The sequence below is a fragment of the Mastigoproctus giganteus genome, chromosome 4, assembly GCF_048544385.1.
Source record: "Mastigoproctus giganteus isolate SK-2022 chromosome 4, ASM4854438v1, whole genome shotgun sequence".
Classification (NCBI taxonomy): Eukaryota; Metazoa; Arthropoda; class Arachnida; order Uropygi; family Thelyphonidae; genus Mastigoproctus; species Mastigoproctus giganteus.
In genome coordinates, this window is record NC_143578.1 from 193,243,270 (window position 1) to 193,265,194 (window position 21,925).

General features: G+C 34.9%; 1 protein-coding gene across 1 annotated transcript in view; it reads right to left on the minus strand.

Moving 5' to 3' along the window:
* The window catches only part of LOC150087292 (protein NDRG3-like), a 206,624-nt gene that overhangs the window by 81,602 nt on the left and 103,097 nt on the right, over positions 1 to 21,925 (minus strand). Inside the window, exon 6 of the mRNA XM_090371112.1 lies at positions 9,222 to 9,282. Coding sequence (XP_090227238.1) covers positions 9,222 to 9,282 — 61 coding nt within the window. The remainder of the gene's footprint in view (positions 1 to 9,221; positions 9,283 to 21,925) is intronic.

Genomic DNA, 21,925 nt, shown 5'->3' on the forward strand with positions numbered 1-21,925 from the left:
CTACAACTTTCTTTCCTCAATTTGAATTTATGCACCCTTGGGTGCAGAATCTGAGCAAGAATCCCATCAGCGTTGAGCTTGCTCAAACCATTCAAGGCCTTATCACCTCAACTGGATCACCTTGCAGGTGCCTCGTCTCCAGACTGGAATGTGCAGAACTTAATAACAGCAATCCTTTGTTCCACTCACCAATTTCATTGCCCTTCTCTGTACTCATTCCAGCAGCTCTACATCTTTCCTAAAATGAGGTCTCCAGACCTGCATGCAGTACTCAAGGTGGGCTGACCACTGCCCTATACAAGGGGATAATTACTTCCTTATCCCTGATGGCAAAATTCCTATATACCATTGACATGACCCCATGAGCTACTCTCGCAGCCTATTTGCACTACTAAGAAAACTTCATACCTGACTGCACAATTACCCTCAGGTCTTTTTCATTCTCCACTACCCTGAGTGAAGAACCACACAGTTGGTATGTTACTCTGGGGTTGCTGCTACCCATATGCAGCACTTTGTATCTGTCAACGTTAAAATACAGTTGCCATCTCTCAGCCCATCTGCTCAACTTCTCCAGATCCTGCTGCAATATCATACTGTCCTTACTGTCATTAACAACTCTACCAACCTTCATATCTTCTGCAAACTTGGACATTAAGCCTGATATACCTTTATCAATATCATTGATAAATACATAAAACAGCAATGGGCCCAACACAGACCCTGGGGGACACTACTAATAACATTAGTCTACGAAGAGCAGTGTCCATTGATTACCACTCTGTATTCTCCCACTCAACCATTGCGTTATCCATAGCAGCAACTTGCCCTTAATGCCATACCATACTGCTCCAACTTCTACAGTAGTCTTCCATGTGCAACAGTACCAAAAGCTTTCCTAAAATCCGAGTTTATGATATCCAAATTATTTTTTGCATCCAGTTCCTTTGTGAACAAATCATAGTACCCAATCAAATTGGTCAGACAAGACTTCCCTTTAACAAACCCATGCTGTACCTGAACTATAACTCCAGTCTTGTCTAGATCAGTGGTTAATCAGCAGTTCAGAAAAATTTGACCAGTTCCAGAGGGTCATTGTGAAATGACCCTCTGGAACTGGTCAAATTATTTGTTCTATGTATAGCAAATTGATGAAAAATAAAATTATTATTTTATATTTATGGAAAAATAAGAATAAAAGTTGGGTTATGTTAAACATAAAACTTGGAATTTTCTTTTCAAAAAACCCAGTGTTCATACATATACGTAAACCTTTTTTCATTTTTGATGTGGTCCGTAGATCTCAGTAGTTTGGGAACCGCTGGTCTAGATGATCCTAATCCATAATGTGTCTTTAACCAGTGACTCCATTATTTTCCCCGGAATAGTAGAAGTTAAACTAACAGGCCAATAATTACTCGTGTCACCTTTCGATTCCCTCTTTGTGAATTGGGAATACATTTGCACATCTCCAGTCCGTGGGGGACCTCCCTCGAGTCCACGGATGTCCTCATAATCATGGCTAAGGACTGCTTACTTCCTTTGCTGCCTCCTTTAATATAACTGGATAGATCCCAACCACCCCAGGTACCTTCCTTATGTTTAACTTCAACAATTTCTCCTCCAATTTGCTCTCAGTCATTACAAAATCATTTAGCTCCCTGTTAGAGTTTAGTAAACTTCTGTCCTCCCCTTCCTTACAGAATTCCTCATGTGTGAATGTAGATTCAAAATACTCATTCAGTTTGTCAGCTATCTGAGCAGGATCATCAACAATCAAACCCTCTAGATATAAGTGGACCAATCTGATTTATTCCCTTCCTCCTAGAGTTCACATAAGTAAAGTCTTCACTGTTTTTATTTGTATCCTTTGCCAAAGATTTCTCATAATCTACCTTTGCTTGCCTAACTCCCTTTGTGACTCGAGACTATCTTATATCTACCACAGGCATCTATCTAAGTCTGCTGATAAATTATATGCATCCCATACATTTTTCTTCTTTGCCACAAGTCTCATCATTTCATTTGACGTCCATTTAAGCCTAAACCTCAAACAGTATTTCTTAGTTGGTATGAAAAAGCCTAGTAGCTTCCAAGATTAATTCCTTGAATACATCCCATTTAGAATTTACTGTTGGCAAAATCAACAATTGGTCCCACCGTATAGAATTTAAAAACTATCTGAGAACACTGTAGTCACCTTTACGAAAGCAAAAACCCTTCCCTTTACCCCTAATGGTAGTTACATCTTTGAGTAAATCCCACGTCAGTATACTGTGGTTTGTCACCTAGTGGTTGCTTTATCTGTAGATTCTTAATGCATGAATAATCACTGCTGATAATCAAGATCAAGAGTATTACTCCCTCTGGTTGCCTCTCAAACATGCTGCTGTGTAAAATAATCATCCAATAAATCCACAAAAGCATTGCTAGTGTGCGAGTGACCAACCCACAATTTCCAGTCTATATCTGAGAAGTTAAAATCCCCCATTATAAGACAATCTGATTTACTGGCCCACTATTTCTCTGTACAGTTGTCATCATCAGAGTAATTAGGTCTATAACACACTTCTAGTGCTTATATCACAACAAACTGACTCAACACTGAACTGTCCATCCATGTCAACTGGATGCACTTCCTTAGATTATGTTTCTTTACTAACAGCATCACTTCTCCGCCCTTCTATCCTATCTATCATCTCTGTACACATTGTACTCCCCAAATTCCAATTCTACATTTCTTATATCTGTGTGACACCATGTCTCTGATATCCCAACAATATCTGCCTTTGATGTCTTAACCAGCACCTCAAATTCATTTAGTATACTCCTAGCACTGGTGTAAATGCGAGTATATATGCACCTATTCTTGCTCATAGTTACCCTAACACAGCCCATGTATTTACTTGTTCCATGAAAAAGTTTCTTGAAATCCCTAACATCTCACTTTTCAGTCTGCTGCTCATTCCATTAGTCCATGAAGAGCAGTGTCCATTGATTACCACTCTGTCTTCTCCCACTCAGCCATCCCTTTACCCCACTTCTTCCATTCAACTTCCTTAATGCAATACTACTCCATTTTGTACAGTAGTTTTCCATGTGCAACAGTATCAAAAGTTTTCCTAATATACAATATATGATATCCAAATTATTTTTTGCATCCATTCCTTCATAGTATCCAATCATTAATAAATTGCGTGTCATGAAGTCGATTTTCTGTTTTGCTGGACGATAAACCTGAGTTTCCGGGGGGAAAAACCATGCTACCCTTGCCTGCGCCTGACTAACTCAGCCACATTGTGAAAAACACCCATAAAAATTCCTCCCATTGTCGACGGGATTCGAACTAAGCTCTTTTTCCACCCGGTGTGGGGGAGGAGGGCGATTCTATCAACTGTGCTACCCATGAAGAATTCAGTAGTCATATCATCAAAACCTTCCCCTCCTACCGACGTAGCAAGTTCTACTATTGCACCAATTCCCTTTTATGCTGGTTTGACCATATTTCCTGAATGAACTGATTCTGGCCATAAATTTTTCCACACTTATTTAACATTGGCGCGATAAAGTATTTATCATTCAGCGATAAAGCTATGATTCTGGTACAGTCTACAATTGAGAAATGTTTCCATGCCTCCATTACTTCAATAGATTTGGAATGAATTTTCTTTCCAAAATCCATTATGACGATTTTCTGATGTATTGAGTGGAAAGAATGGCTTGATCTAATGGCTGAATGAAAGAAGTTGTATTAACCTAGTACAATTGTGATGGTAGGAACATAACTTCAACGTTTAGATGACTTAAATCTTTTGGATAGCCTGGTGTGTTATTCAATAGTAATAAAACTTTGAAATCTAGATTTTTCCACAAGTTCAATAGCACAGAATGTAATGTGGGGATTTCTCAATAATTTTTTTTTTTAAAATTCGAGAAATTTTTTTTGAGAAATGTTGAAAAATTACATCCAACATAATAGCAGGGTTTCCCCCACACAAAAGCTCAAAAATACCCTGTTATGTGAGGTTTACTGAAATTCTCTAACCATGTTAGAGCGAAACCATGTTATGTAAGTACCATGCTGTGCGAGGATTGCTGCAATTTATCAATCATGTTAGAGCGAAACCATGTTGTAGAAGTACCATGTTATACAGGGGTTGCCTGTATATGACATTAATTACTGATAATCTTGTACAGACTACTAATAAACTAAATAAATAGTTTACATCTGCATTCATACATGAATAAATTTTCACAGATCAGTTCAGCAGAAGTCTGTCTAATATTAATCAAGTTAAATGATTTTATAATACAGGGGGGGGGGGGGGCTCAAAAAAGAAAAAAATTTTTTTTTTTTTTTTTTTTTTTTTGTTTGATACTTTGAAATCTCTATACTAACCACACAAATTTTGGTTTCAATCTGACAATTCATTTTTTTTTCTCCTTTGCAGCGCTGAATGAAGTGAAGTGTCACAACAGATAAAATGAAATACAGATAAGCGATCCGGTTCCTCTTTTTGCAAGGGAAAACACCCAAAACAATCCAGGAAGAAATGGACATCGTTTATGGAGAAGACTGCTCAGGTTACAGTGTTGCTGCACATTGGTATAAACAATTCAAATGTAGAAAAACCTAAGTGCTGATGAAGAAATCCTAGGATGCCGTGCAACTGTAACAGAAGAGTGTTGCAAAAACTGAGGCATTAATTCTGGAAGATCACCATATTAGCATCAAAGAACTAGCTGCAGAGCTCCAAATTAGTGTAGGGTCTGTGGAGAACATCATCCATTAACAGTTACATATGAGTAGAGTGCCTGCTAGATGGGTTCCCAGAATTCTAACCCCTTTCCAAAAGGAGGAAAGGGCACAAGGTGCGCATGAAATGTTGTTGATGTGCCAGGAAAAGCAAGAAGAGTTTTTTTTCCACAGGTTAGTCACCAGGGCTGAATGGATTCATCACTATGATCCCAAAACTAAACAAATGTCAAAACAATGGACGTATGCTGAACCCCCCCCCCCCAAAAAAGGGAATGTGATGCTGTCCGTTTTTTGGGATCAGCATGGAGCAACACTAACAAATTACCTTCAAAAGGACTGTACTGTGATGGCAAAATATTATTCCTACCTTCTCATAAAGCCATGTTCTGCTATAAAAGAAAAAAAGATAGGCAAATCTCCCAAAAGGTGTGTGTGTGGCTGTTCCATGATAATGCCTCTGCACATTCCTTGCATGCTGCTGTGAAGTGTGTCCACAAATGTGGGTTTGAAATATTGTTGTATTCTGCTTATTCACCGACCATGCACACTGTGATTTTCTCCTCTTTCCTCTGCCCCAAAGTCCTTTCTTCGTGGGAAAACACTTTGTTGTTGATGATGATGAGGTGATTTCAGCTGGTGAGTCATGGTTTGAAAGCCAGCCAGAGGATTTCTACAAAACTGGCCTGCAGAAGTGTACTGAGAGGAGGCAAAAATGTGTCATTGTGTCTGTTGACCATGTTGAAAAAGTGTAATACATGGTGTTTGTTTTAACCTTCTTCTGGGGAACACAAATCTTTTTTGAACCCACCTTGTAATGGAAAGCAAGGTGGAAGAGAAATTGTTGCTGCTAAAAGTGAATAATGCACCTAAAGGTAAAAGAAGCTGAAAAAAAGTAATCCACACCTTTAGCCGTAATAATTACAGCATCCTTAAATTCAGAAGTCCCTGCAAATTAGAGATATACAAATGTATCTGATATTCACATGGGCAATTCAAAAGGTTAATTGCCCATGTGAAGTTTTTTTTTTTTTTTTTTTTTTTTTTTTTGATTTGGTAGTTGTTGGCGCATCGGCTTCTGTGGCCATATTGCACCTCCCAAGGTTTTTGCAGTACTTTGATCCAAGCCCGAGGCGGGAATCGAACCCGCGACCTTTGGGTTGCCGGGCAGGTACTTTACCCACTCGGCTAGCCCGGTCGGCTCCCATGTGAAGTGAATAACTACAGACATGCAAGTTAAACCTTCATGTCTGGGAAAATAAGTGCGATCAATAACAGATCATAAAGAAGAAAATAATATATATGTTAAAAAAGTTATGCAAGATCATCCTGGTAGGAGTGGAGCTATAAGGAAATTATAGCATGGATTTATTAAAGGGAGAGTATGCCTTACTGATCGACCACTGAGGTTATAACAAAGGAACTGGATTATGCAGAGTTTCCTCTATATAATTTTTAAAAAATATTTGTAGTACACTTAATTCAGAGAGCAGTATTGAAAATTGAGATTTTTGTTAACTATTATTTGGTATACAGCACAAGAATATTGTATCTGTAATCACCCGCCTACATTGTTAATTGCATGGAGGTGCCATGTTGTATATTGTAGTTCCAAAATTTCTATAAAGAGCACTGTACACTTAATTTCAGTTAAAGCAAGCCTTACCTCTTAGTACATTTTTTAAATCTACAACTGTTAACTACATGCACATCACAAATTGAGTAAAATTGTGTTAGTTCAATACTGCTAATTTTTGAAAAATAAGTTTGTTACAGCTCTGCAACTTACGCTTTGTTTAAGTGAAAACAAAACTGCTGCCAATGATAGGAAGTGTAAGAGCATGGGTAAATAGTTTGTGTAACGTCCATGGAGTATGTGGCAACTTAAAGAATGTTTGAAGCTATTGTTAGAAATCAGACATAAAAGGAGTGTTTGTAGTAAAAAAAAAAAAAAAAAAAATTAGGGCTTTGAGAGTGAGAAGAGAAGAGAGGTAGTACCTTTAAATTTACTGATTATTTTCCATATGAAGGAAATGAGGGTAATTTTTCTGCAGAAGGTTGCTGCATGGCTAAATTTAGTTCCCCACAAATTTGCTGAGGCTGAAGCAAAAATAGAAATAAATTCTGTTAGTGTTTTTTCTTATAGAAATTTATAGTTGCCCATAAATATATCTGTTCAGTTTTCTGAACTAAGTAATTAAGTGACACTAGATTGCACAATTATTATATGATTAAAAGGCTCAACTGTCTCATGAAGACCATAAGACTAGACAGTGATAACTAATATAAGCAAATTCAACTTTATTAGAAGCTGCTATTTCTAACTATGAAATTGGAGGTGCCATATTCACAAGTTGCTAAGAGCAAAGAAAGAATTTTAAATAAAGGATTTTAAACATTACTTGAATGATAAAAAAAAAAAAAAAAAGAGTTAGTAAACCAGAACTGAACACCAAGGAAATGACAGAGTATGGTAATATTTTAAAACAAATCTTGAAAGCCTTCAATAGTTGTGTGGGCATTGTTATGCAGTAAATAGACCCTTTTTTTGAGTTCAGTCCTTAATATTTGCTCATGATTGCAGACTTCAGATGGCTCATAAACAATCAAGTTTATCTCACTCTCAAAATTAACTAAAATTGTTCTCCAAAATACTGCTAGATAGGTTAGCACTACCTTTCACACAAATGCAATTGCATAGTATGGCCTTAAATGTGTTCAACTTTGGGGTAGATGGAATGATGCCACTCTTTATTAGTTTGCTCAATTTTGAATTTCAAAATACAAGTAACCCTCGTATAACACGGTAGTTTGGTTCCTACAAAATCTTGTGTAATGCGAAACCATGTTATATTGGACTAAGAACCAGTACAAAAATAGTCTGCACATTAGTGGCAGCTTCATGATTAGGAATTCACACTTTGAACAGATACAAATTCTAGTTTAGATGAAGTATGCATAAAGTGCTAAATAAGACTAAATTCAGTTATTACTATTTAAGTGAATGTCTTACCTTACAAACTGTGATATTTATATGTCAGATAATGTACATTCATTTAAATTTCTTCCTCTTCATCGCTGCTAAGCACAGTCTCTTCTGCAGAATCTAGATTTTGTGTACCTTCTGCTCTCTTTAAATCACGAGGTGCATGCTTCAAAGTCACAATTTTTTATAGTCTCAAACAAGCACAAGTTCAATAGCACAGAAGCTAACCCAAAATACAGTGGACCCCCCCACTTTAAAGATAAAAAGCACAAATTTAACTTTATTGCCTTACCAATTAACAAAGTTAAATGATATATGAAAAATCGGAAGAATATTTTCCAGTTAGCAAAATAAATTTACGCTTGCATACATAGCTTAATTAATACATACTGTAATATGTACATACTAACTGATATTTCTCTTCATTGACTTTTTTTTTTTTTTTTTGTTGTAAAATTTAAAACAGTAAAAATGTTAAGCAATTAATAACAAAGAACCCGGCATGCACAGGTTGCAACAAACATGATACGCACAAGTGAGATATGGGGTAATGAGTTTCTGAAAATTTATGTTTTTTATATGATTGAATATTTCATGGAAAGGGATATACATTTCACCATAATAACATGAAAACCCACAAAATTCCAGCTATCAGTACTATAGCAAATGCAAAAATATAGAGTTTACTACCCATTTATAATTGATTACACTAACAAAAAAGACCAATAAACTGGAAACTGCAAATGGTTTTTGTTTTATGGTAGTGACCTCCAAAAATGTGCTTTAGAAAAATACCATGAAGGAGATAATGACTAGCGAGTCAACAGCAGGGATTCACGAAAAGGAATGGAAAAGTTGAAAATTACACTTAACATAATAGGAGGGTTTTTCCAGCACAAAAATACCATGTTATGTGAGATTTCCCACAACTCTCAAACCGTGTTAGAGCGAAACCATGTTACATAAGTACTGCACTGTGCAAGGATTGTTACAATTTATCAGTCCTGTTAGAGCAAAACCGTGTTGTAGGAGGATTGCCTGTAATGCATCCATGACTCATTTCTCAGTTGCTATACAGCCATGGAAATCATTCCTTTTAGTCTCATACCAAGCAGTCAGAAACACAGAACACCCATCACTCAACCCAAGAAATTGTTCTCTGAAGGTATCTAGCCATCAGAAAATCATCAGTTTCATGATGGAAGAACTGTATTGTAAGAGAAGACTATTTAAAAATAATGAGGGTCCTCACTACAAGTTTTAATAAAAAAATGTGACTTTTGCTGTTTTCATTTGAACCACCTCTCATATTTCTGAGAGGCGGTTCAAATTCACAAGTTGCTAAGAGCAAAGAAAGAATTTTAAATAAAGGATTTTAAACATTACTTGAATGATCAAAAAAAAAGAGTTAGTAAACCAGAACTGAACACCAAGGAAATGACAGAGTAAAGAGTTTCTTTTCATAAAGTTTCTACCTACCGCAAATCTTGCAAGAATATTTGCTCCTGCCCCTACACCAAATCCTGCGAAATGCTTCAGCCTGAGTAAAAACAAGATACCTTTTTATGTAATCTCATGTTTAAAAGAAAATATAATTTTTTGAAATTTGATTACTGTCATATCACGTATACAAAATACACTTTCAGTTACACACCTTAGCACTCATTTCAAACCTACCTCACACTTCCAAATATTTTCCAAAAAAATCACAATACAATTCAGAAAATGGGCATAGTTTGTCTGGCTAATACAATTACTGTGTGGGGTGATGGGTATGGTTAACACTGTCTGTTGTTCAGACATCAGCAATACACTTGCACACTGGTGGATGCACAACAGTTCAGAATGATTGTGATTTAGATGAGCATCAATTACTGTTGCCAGATTTTTGGCAATCTAGATGTAGGAATAAACTTAATTGATGACATCAGTAACATAAGTCATACATTTGAAATTTCACAAAAGAGTCATAAAACTGTTTTTCATTGATGTAGCTATTAAAAATTGTTTGCTTGTTTCCATTAATGCATAGTAACTTTTAAAAAACACAATGAAATATATCTTCAAGTGTCTGCTAAAACAATGGTGCATTATTATCCAAAGAAATGAAAACAGCTTTAAAATCAAGCAAATTATAATAATAAAAAAATTATTTATGTCATACAAGTGTTAAAAAATGTTTATTCTTCATCATCATCGACTAAATGCACACTTGTGGATGCTTCGTCACTTGTTGATGGTTCATCACTCAATTTTGGCTCTGCACTCATGGTTTTTTTAGCACAAGTAGTCTTCTTCTTCGGAAATGCTTCCCAAGTTGTTTGCTTCTAAGACAGTCTTTTCTTTTCTTTATAAATTTCATGATAGCATATATAAGCATTTTTTATATCTGTAGCAACTTTTCTAGTGTACTTGAAATTTGAATCATGTGACTCAAAAATCTCAATTGCTTCTTCTGTGTTGAAAAGCTTTGTCAAGCTCCTCGAGAGTGAAGGAATGAACAGGAGAGTTTCAGTTGAAACTCCTGTTTGTTCTTTTCACATTTTGCCATTTCGATGAGGTCTTCATTTGTGAACTCTCCATTGTGTACTTGAAGCAGATCAGTGACATCAGTTGTAGAAACTTCAAGCTGCAATCAGCAGTATTAACAACTTCTGTTTCATTTTGTATGATCTCTGCTGCTTCTTGAAATCCTTCAAAGTTATCAATAAACTGATGACAGAGTTTATTCCGAACACACTTCATTTCCTTCTCTGTAATTTTGTCCCATGCTCATTTTGTTATTTTGAATGCATCTAAACTATGGAATTCTTTAACAGTTGTACCTCACTCCTTCTCTGCCTGAACAAACAAATGCACACACATTAGTACTGTATCATATAGCCACATGCGTGGTTTGAAATGCTGTATTTATGAATGTTTAGCATCTATTTATTGCAATTAATGTTCATATTTTTGAATTTGTTAATACAGCTACTCCCCGAATTATGTAAGGGTTGCGTTATGCAGAACTCTATGTAAGTCGGAATTTCCCTAAATGCTTACGCAAAACTCGCAAATTTGATTGAAGCAAAAAAAATGTTCGATGAACATGTAAATAGAATTATTTATTCAATTTTATTTCATGCGCAGGAAAAATTACAAAGTGTACATAATTACAAAAAGAGAGAGAAGAAACAGGCATAACATCAGCAAGTTTTACTCCTAGAGCATCATTGCCAGAATTAAATCTCCAGCTGATAAGAATTCCGCTGCAGAAGTTGAGGGCTGTGGAGATTTAGATGGAGATTTTTATCCAACACATCACAAAATTTCTCTGCAGCATCGGCACTGGTGACTTCACCGCATACTTTAATGTTTAGGAAACCAAGTGTGATGCTTGAATCTATTAAACCACCTGTTGACTGCCACGAACTTGGCTTGGGGTTTGCCATACTTATCCTTAATATCTTCATAAATACTTCTTGCTTTTGCTTGAATGCCCATTGGACTCAGGGGCACTTGCTTCTGAATCTGATTTTCCATCCATAGTATTAATAGATTTTCCATCTTCGATATAGCACCTGAACACTGTTTTGTGATCACTGCTGATCTTAAATGCGTTGATCCTTTAACATGTTCTTTTATACGCGCACTGTCCCTTAAAATAGTATTCACTGTTGAAGCAGAGAGACCTAATTCTGTGCAATAGATGACAAACTTTGTCCTACTTAATCATTTTCATCTTTATTTCTAAATCAATTTTGTTTGGTTTCCTAGCACTGCCACTACATGCACTTTCCGTTGGTCACCTTCCCTTCATCATTGTAATAAGTAAAGAAGAGAAGATTCTCAAAATTTATTAGTGTTTTTTATATGATTGAATATTTCAGTGAAGGCAAACACATTTCACCATAATAACATAAAATCCAAACAATTCCAGTTATCGATATTATTGCAAATGCAATAAGATCGAGTTTACTACCCATTTATAATAGATTGCACTAACAGAAAAGCCCAATAAACTGGAAAGTGCAAACAGTTTTTGTTTTATGGTCGTGACCTCCAGAAATGTTCTTTAGAAAAATATCAACAAAGACGTTCAAAACTGATTCTTATAATGGATCATATGATAACTATGAAAGGGTAGTGCAATTTCCATTAAAAAAATAACCTTTTAGAGAGATAAATAGTTTAGTTATATAGCAAAAATTTCAACTTCCAAGGTCTTGGAATGAATTACCAAAAAAAAAAAAAAAAAGTGTTATTGGGTTCGCATTACGATATTTTCATACCTCCCATTTATTCCTACGGGATGCAAAATACGTTTGGCAAAAATTTACATAAAGTCGAATTTCCGTAATTCGAGTATTACGTAAACCAGGAAGTGGCTGTACTTGGGAAAAAAGAAGAAGAAAAAAAAAAAAAAAGGAACTATTAAACCGGGAACTCAAAGTGGGAACTGCCTGTACCTTTTTTTTTTTTACCAGCACGATACAGAAATTAGCTGGTATTACCTCATATCCCATTAGCTAAAAATCAAATCTTTGATTATTTAAAACTGTATTTTTAAGAACTCACAGGAGCACACTTTTGAATTTCTAACCAGTAGGATATGAGGATGAATTAGTGAAATTCATCTACTGTAAGAACTGCAATATAAACACATGCTGTAATAATACACAGTGTGGCAACTGGAAAATGAGACTGATTTCAGAAAAAATAAAAATAAGTAATAATCCATGTATGAGTAAACTAACCTTGGTTTATTCAAAGTAACTTCCTCTCACATCCACACACTGCATGCAACAATCACAAAGAACAAGTGGCAGAAGGCCGCCCAACTGGTATACTGTTCAATGTTCTCATCGCAGCTCTTTGAATGGTGATGACGTCATCAAAATAACAGCCTTTCAGTGGTGCCTAGCTTCGGGAACAAAAAGAAGTGCCCAAATAATGAGAGCCTTGTGGCTTGGTGCATTGTCGTGTAAGAGAAACCAACTCATCTTCTCCATACTAAGGTGACACAACGGATTCTCTGCAACAAATGTTTCATAACATCCAGAAAGTGGTAACACTTTGGCCACTGGGCACGAACTTCCTTGGTATTGCAGAAAGTGATGAGCACGGTTTCGATTTTTGACTTTTCTTGACATTTTTTTGGCTTTGGGAGAGACTGCAAACTTCCATTCTGCACTTTGTTGCAGAGGTGTATTGAAAATGCCACATCTCATCACCCATAACAATCCAATTCAGAAAACTGAGTTTGCTTTCAGTGACCTCGATTAGTTCTCTGCAGTGTTCATCTCTAGCCTGACACTGACCATTTGTTAACGAACATGGAACAAAAAAATGCACAGACCTTTGTTTTCTTCAAATCCTGGGTGATTTATCGAATGGTTTCCTTATTAATACACCAATCTTCTGAAATCATTCAGAGCATTGCACATCAGTCATTGATGATGTTTTCCCACATCTTTGCAATCAACTGTTAGAAACGTTTTGCTCTTTGTTCCATTGTCTCTCCACAACACAGCCACAGGAAACACATGCAGCTCAAGCTCACACTGCAGTCTGAAATGGTGGCAGTTTCCTTGGCAGCAGTGCTTGAGGAACAATCACTCTTTCATTTTATGTTTACTTCTAGTAGATGGCAGCATCAGCACTCCTCATAGCATTAGTCTTGTTTTCCAATTGCCACACTATGTATTTAACAGTGTTTCTCTAACCAAGCGGCCTCCGTAGCCGAGCGAGTAATCAGGAGCGGGAATGCAGTAGCACGCGCTCTTTGAGTAGACCAGGGTTCAAGCCCTTGATTGCTAAATATAGTCAATCTGCCAACCTGCACTGGACTACTGTGGCAGATTATGGTCCATTTCCCACAACATGAATCGTTGAGGAGGCTTCCACCCTGCACTGGATTGATAATGGCTGCAGTTTACCTTTTTTTTTACCTCTAACCAAGTAATAACTACATTAAACATTAATTTATTAGTTAGCAGTTAAGTATGCTAAAAACAACTGTCATTATATACACTTGGAACTTTAGAAATGCCAAAAGTGTCAACATAACTTGTTTTTAGACTTAAAATTTAAGCAACTAAATTTCATTCAATCCACTGTATTATAAATTAAGTTTTAATCCTTTAATAACTCAATTCACTTTCATAACTTTTCAGATATTGTTTAATTGAAATATATTCATACCCAGTGGTATATTTGGGCCGGAACAACATTCCGGTACTTTTTTCTAAATGTCATAATAGAAAATAATTAAATTTATACACCTAATATTATGAAACAATGGCATAATCAAAGGGGAGGGAGAAATAATATCTATTTTACCCATTGCTACTAAAAATATATATTAATAGTAATCTTTAAAATTTACTTAAAAACAATTATATAAATTTCGCAATGAAACTTGAATGTTTCTTACTAAAGTACAATGTTAGATAAAGAGATCCAATGAATGAGATATACTGTGATGCGTGCAAACACTGCATTTTGATTCCCCAGGAGCTGAATGCTAGAACTGGTTGTTCTACAAACCAGTTGTTCTACGAAACATGAGTCTGAAGTCTGATTCAGTTAATGTACAGTCGATGTGGTGTGATCATATAGTCTTCTGGAGAATGATGTACACGATTTTTTTTGTCATTCATATATGTACTATATATATATATATAATATGTACATGTGAGTTTGACTGATCTCTACTATTTAGATTAATTAATTAATTTATTTATTACTGTTTCTTCTAAGGTAAAAATTAAAAGAAATTTTCATTAAATACAAAATGAGCGAAAAATGTAAGCAAACAACATTAAATAGATTTCTTGATAAAAAACTGAAAACTGTGCATGAAAATGTATAAACATGTGGAAATGATAACGACATGACTTCTCCTTTTCCATCAAGATCTAAAGATGAAAGAAACAGTGACACAGAATTAAAATTTAATTGGCCCCACATCTGGAGTGCTGACATGTGGACCGAGAAGAAAAAAAAGCATATCCTTGGCTTACATGCCACGCTGGAAAATTAGGATATTGAAATTAGGGTTTGAAATGCTAACTCCTGCAGGGAGTTAGCATTTCAAAGGAATGGAGTTTGGTAGTGGTATCATCATATGGCAAAGAAAGAAGTGCACAATTGACATCTTTGCATAAGAAAATTTATGAACATTCAAAAAGTACTTCACATATATAGGCTGAAAAAAATCTTGCAGGCTGCAAATGAACAACATTTAGAAGCAGTAATTGATCAAATGAATGACTCCAAAATTTCTAGCACCTGTACGGTTTTTAGAACTGCATATTATATTGCGAAACATGATCGACCATATTCTGACCATTTTGAGTTGTTACCACTTTAAGAATTGAATGGCACTGTGATTGCTCATGGTTTGCATTCAAGATTAAGTGCTACTAATATAATAGAGCATGTCGCAAGGCAAATGAAATTAAAATTGTGCCAACAAATTGTGGACATACGTGGAAACTTATCAATTCTCATTGATGAGTCTACCACGTTGTTGTTATTTGGTTTTTAGGAGCAATACCAACTAAGGCCATATTGCTCTGGGGATATGCGGTGGTCATTCCCTGACCTTTCCGCATCCTCCGTATTTGGTGGCTCACAGGCTCAAACCCCGGTCTAATCAAGAAGAATGTGCTACGCACTGCTGCTCCTGCCCACCTGACTACGGAGGCGCTGAGTCTACCACTCTAAGCAAGAAATCTACTCTGATTAATTATTTATTTAAAATGTGAAACCAATAAAATGAAAAATCCACATTACTTGTTTCTTGATTTAATCAAATTTCCAGATCAAACAGCTTTCACAATAACAGAGTGTCTCTTAAAATGTCTTTAAAAATAAGGATTTGACGACAATTATTTAAAACTCTAATTTCTTTTATGAGTGATGGGACAAGTGTTATGTTGGGCAGAAAATCTGGAGTTGGAAATAAATATCCAAATTTGATCATATGGCATTGTTTAAACCATCGACTTGAGTTATCAGTTGGAGATGCAATATCAGAAGTTCATGGAATTAACCATTTTCAAATATTTATGGACAAGCTGTACACGTTGTACAGTCAATCTCCAAAAAACCAGAGAGAAATAGAAGCATGCGCTACCAGCATCGGTGAAGAAATGAAAAGGATTGGATGAGTATTTAATGTAAGGTGGGTGGCCAGCTCCGTTAGGACCATATCAGCAGTTTGGCAAAATTTTGCATCTTTATACCATCATTTTGAAAATGCCAGTAATCAAAACAAAACTGAACAATCCATGTTCAATAGATTATATAAACAAATTTCATCAAAACAGTTTGTTCTAAATTTAGCTCCGATGTACAATGTATTGTTTGAGCTATCAATTCTTTCAGTCATTGCAAAAAAGAGATACGACAATAATATATGCAGACAAATTGATTCGTTGTACAATTCGTTACTTGGAATTTTTAAAAGATCCTCAAAAAAGGGAAAAAAGTTGTTAGAAGCCTCAGATGCTATTGAAAAAATGCAATTATTTTCAGTAAAATTAACGGACAATAACAAAGTAACATTAATTCATAGAAATCAATTTCTAAACAGTATTATTAATAATAAGAAGCATAGGCTGAGCGTTAGTACAGATTCTACTGAATTTACCGAAAGAATTAACTTCAGACATTATAAAAGAGTTGCGAATTCTAGAACCAAGCAAATGGCCATCTGAAATTGATCTTGGATTTGGAGAAAATTAAATAGAATCTCTCTGTAAAGATTAATTTATTTTTCACAAAAATGTGTGAATGCCTATAGGGATTACTTAAGCTAATGGTGGTCGTAACGTGCCCACAGATTTGGAACATTTAAAAATTTATTCCAAAATTATAGCTTGCAGTTCTTCTGAATACGAGCGTGGTATGAATTTAATATTAACTGAGAAAAGATCCCATATTCTTGTCAAACATGTGTCAAGTCTGTTGTTTATTAAACTATACGGTCCACCATTAGAATTATGGAATCCAAATTTTTATGTCCGAACTTGGTTGTGGTCTCGTTCTGCTGTTGACCAACAAACAAAAAGGGCAGTCACACAATAATACGTAATCGATCCTGTATGGAAATTTCTATGATTCTTCTGAACACTATTTTTTATATTATTTTGGAGTTTTTGTTTTCGTTTTTTTCTTTTCTGATTTTTTAAAAATTTTTTGTTTGTTTTTTACTTTTGAAATTTTTATTTCATAGTAAAAATAAATACTGAACAAATATTCTAATCTTTGACTTATTTATTTTTGCAAATGAATAAAGCATAGACAACTATTTGTAGTTAATCGACGAGCATTCCGGCACTATTTTTTTTAGCAATACACCTCTGTTCATACCATATACAAGGAACAAACACATTACAAAAATATTTTTGTTTTGTAACGTAGTGTTTACTCCTCACCAACCTGTTCCTGAAAAAAGCCCACTTGGTCAAAAATTCGTAAGTTATTAATAGTCTTTCCCAATACTGACTTTAAACAGAACAATATCTCATAGCTTCTCTGCATGTTGACTCCATGTATATGTGGTGCAACTGGACAAAACAAAATCAATTATCTAATAAAATCTGGACAATGATATCCACACTGGTTTCATTAAATCCCTGGCCTTGTCTGATAGAGAATCATTACAGATATCTGAGATAATAGCAACTGCCTTGATCAAAGGCCAGGCCATCTACTGGAACTCAGACTTGTCACATTGGAATCTCCCCTCCCCTCCCCCCACAGTTACTGCTGAATTTTTCAGCAGCCTTCTAGAATAGTGTTTCTCAATCATCAGTCCATCAACAAAACTCAATGGAAAGTTTAAGAAAAGCTCTACAACTCTGAAGTGCTGTACTTCAAAGCAGAACGAAGTAAGGCCCAACAGCCCTTCACCCTTTTCTTACCATCTGATTCATAAGCTCCCAATTCTTCCCATCCCCTATTCAAACATGTGACATTCAAGTAGTTTTCCTCACCCCCTTTCTTACTCTCTCCAACCCTAAACATATATAATAAATACAATACAAATCAGGGCATCGAACCAGAACTGAACTGAAACCGAAAATAACCGTTATTTTTGCGGGAGTGAAAACCGAACCAGAACCAAAAAATTATAATTCTTGAACCGAAACCGTTATTTATTCCATTCCAATTGTCGGTTCACATACATGTTGGAGAATTCTCATTGCTGAAGAAATAGTCTTTTCCCATGACCTGCATTCCTATTTTTTCCCATGACCTGCTTCATTCATCCATGCATAAAATAGCATCAATCAGTCTAATGTTGCTCCCTTTAGAAGAAAGAAAGAAAGATCGCCTTGCATTTAAGTATATTCAGTTGTCAATAGTTGTCAGTTGATGCAGATTATTGCTTTTGAAAAGGTATGTATTATAAGGAAAAGAATAGGCGTAAAACGTTGTGATCTATGCAAGATCTATCTAAAACCTAACTAAAATTAGAGATTCGTAGCAACGGTTCCACGGGTATAATATAAACACTAGCAATCGACTTAGGTAATTAATGGCATTAAAAATGTAATACATTTTACTACATTCATCGTAATCGTTCGGATATCTCAATGCATTATTCATTTAGTTGCAATGGAAAACACTATTAAGATTAAAAATACGAGTAACCTGATTATAAAGAATTGTAGTAAGGCCATCTAATGAACTGTATTCGATATGGTCTGACTGTACTTCGTCGAACGATATTTAAACAAGTAATGAATTGGTTGATTTAGTTCAATCTATTTTTAATAATCTTCCACTGGTTACAGCATAAGTTTTTTTATGTTAATTCGTTTAGCATTTCCTGGTGTATTTTTACTCTTCATCGCCATTTTCTATATTTTTTCAATCATAATCTGTGCTTTTTACTGACAAGACCTAAGAACTCCGTATTAACGCAAACCATACGGGATAATAATAGCAGGGTAATGATGTAGATGTATATACAAAAGAACTTTTGTTACCTATGTATTTTTTTGCATTAGTATAATTTGCATCAGATATAGATATAAGTTAAATTATTTTGACAGACACTGTTTATTGTTCTGATGTTTTCAGTGTTTTCATAAATTGGATTTTTAAGAGGAAGTGTCGATCTGTAAATCTATTATATAAAGTGTGTGTATATATGTTCGTCTTAAATTCAAACCAGAAGTTTCACGACTTTCAAACTTGTCCTTTATCAGACAAATAACCTCATAACCCATTTATCTTCAAATTAGAGGCGTTCTTGCATTTTACTGTACAGTTCATGAATTTAAAGTTAATGCTTCTTTACTAAACATTTTACCTTTAAAATCAGTCTATCAGCAATTCAATCCGATTGCAAAAAGCATAGTGGATTAATAAATACCACGTTTTACTAGTGCTATAACTTAAGAATTTTATATCGCAGCATGCTTATTTTAACATTTTTTTACTAAACTGTTGGAATTATTTCCGACTCATTTCTAGTCTTTTAATATTAATTTTATTTATTTATCATTTTAAAATTATAATATAATTTAATATATTATATAATTATAATATAATATAATTCCTTACGTTATAGTATGGGAAGAGATAGAGTAAATCCATGTAGAGAATTCTTTATGTTCGGAAAGCTGGATAATAAAAGCAAATGCAAAGTGTGCAATGTTATCATGGTTGGAGATCATGCCGCCAATTTAGTCAATCAACACTTGAAGCGGCATCATAAAGAACAATTCGATATGGTACAAAAGAAGAGGATGAAAAAGATGGAAGAAATTAATATAAAAGTTCAAAATAAACCTCAGCAGACTATACAAAAATTTGTTACATCAGAGTATCTTAAAGTAAAATTAGATAAGCAAACGATTGTTGAAGCTTGTGTAGAGCTCGTTACTATTAATGGTTGTGCATTTGAGTTAATGGAATACACAAAATTCTGAAAAATTATTAATTCTATTATTGCAACAATTCGTAAAAATTTTTCGATCAATGCAGAGAATATTAAACTAATTTTTCCGGAGATGTCCTCTAAGATTGTCTCACTAATGCGGACTGAAATGGGAAAGAGAATGATTTCACTGAAAGTAGATATTGCCACTAGACTAAGCCGATCAGTCCTTGGAATAAATGCTCAATTTGTAAAACAGGGTAAAATACACCTTTTTACTTTAGGTATGAAATAACTGAAAGAAAAACCATACAGGAATGTATATAAAAAATGTAGTTCGCCAAGTTTTAGAAAAATATCAGCTTAGAGTTCATCAGATTTATTCAGTCACCACTGATAATGGTGCAAACATGATTAAATTTGTTAATTTGTAGGCAACGATGATGAATGCGATAGTGAAGCTACCAGTGAAAAAGATTACTCTGAGGAAAACAGCCTTTCCTTTAGAATTGTTGGAATAAAGTGTGCAGCACACGTACTTCAATTGGCAATCCGAGACACGGTTAAGAATGCTGAATTAGGAAAATTTTTTAGTGATTGTCGGGAACTCTTCCAAAAACTACGAATTCCAAATTTACCCTCCATATTATCCAAAAGCGTTTTAAAGAAACCTGTATTGGATTGTCCAACAAGATGGAACAGCACATATGTAATGCTGGAGACACTGTTAGAGTGTAAACATTTTTGTAACTAATTATCTCAGAATGATTTGAATTATTATTTTTCTTATGATCAATGGGCTCAAGTTGAATGTATTTTGGAAGCTTTAAAACCTTTGAAGGAAGTTACCTTGAAATTACAAACAGAACAGCTAACTCGAAGTGATTTTTATGGTATTTGGGTGAAAACTAAACTTAAATTGAAAAATATAACAAAGCCATATTTTTCCGTTTTAATAGAAAATTTGCATGTAAGAGAAAAATTAATAATGGAAAATAAGAGGATCATAAGCGCAGTTTATCTTGATCCACGATATCAAATATTATTGGATCGTCAACAAAAGGCAAAGGCTGTGCAGCATTTAAAGATCGTTTGGGAAATGGTGGAAAGTTTAAAATGTGAAAAATCAAGACAAAATATTAGAAAGTCAGGAGAAGAGGTAATTTCAGAAGAAGAATTTGATGACATGGAAAATTTTCTCAAAGAAAAGGAGAAAGATATTAGAGAGAGTTCTAATTCAGCCGATGTTGATATTGAAAATATTTTGTCTAGTTTCGAAGGGGTGAAGAGTAGAAAGAAAAAAAGGTGTTTTGGAATTTTGGGAAGAAAACCGTTGTAAATATCCACAGCTCTATGAAATAGCTATAGTTATTTTAGGGACTCCAGCCACGCAAGTTAGCGTAGAGAGGGCATTTTCAGGATTGAAGTTTATCTTGCTGTTGTTGTTTATTAGATTTATTGGTGCATCAGCAACTTAGGCTATAATGCACTAATTACTGTCTGATATTTCCATCGTTTTTCTTACAGGAGATAGTTCAGATAAGGTAATATTTATTAATATATTTTAGAAAAAGAAAAATGTCATCTATGTTCTCTCGATCTCCTAGGACACACTGCAGTGTTAAATGATTGTAATTATGAAAATTAGAGGAAAAAGCTGTTTTCCATTCTTTTTGATATTGCAGGCATTCTATGATGATATGCTTTACTGTTAGTGGGCATAAATAATTACTGCATTGTGGAGGGTCACTGTTTGTTAGTAGATAGCTATGAGTGAGGAAAGTATGACCAATGCGTAATGTGGCTAAAATAGTTTCTTCCTTTCTGTTTCGTCTCAGGCTGGATTGCCACAGTTTAGGTTCTCTCTTGATTTCAAAAAGTTTATTATTTTTCTGATCTTTCCACAAGCGTGTCCACACTTCTTTATATGTCTGTTTGATAAAGGACTTATGATCACTATAAGGAGTCCTGAAATTTGATGGTATCTCATTTGTAACAATTTTAGCAGCTAAATCTGCCTGCTCGTTTCCTACGATTCCAACGTGTACAGGGATCCAGCAAAATATTACGAGCTGTCCACGTCCATGAAGTGCTAATAACTGTGCTAAAATTTTCTGTATCAGAGGATGACTAGGGAAGGATTTACACTGTAGAGCATTAACAGCACTCAACGAGTCCATATAAATGATGGATTTAGCGTACGAGGCTTCTTTTATATTCTCTAGGGCTAGTAGAATACCATATAACTCTGAGGTATAAGTACTGCATTCTGGTGGGAGCTGTCTGGAGATGGTGGCAT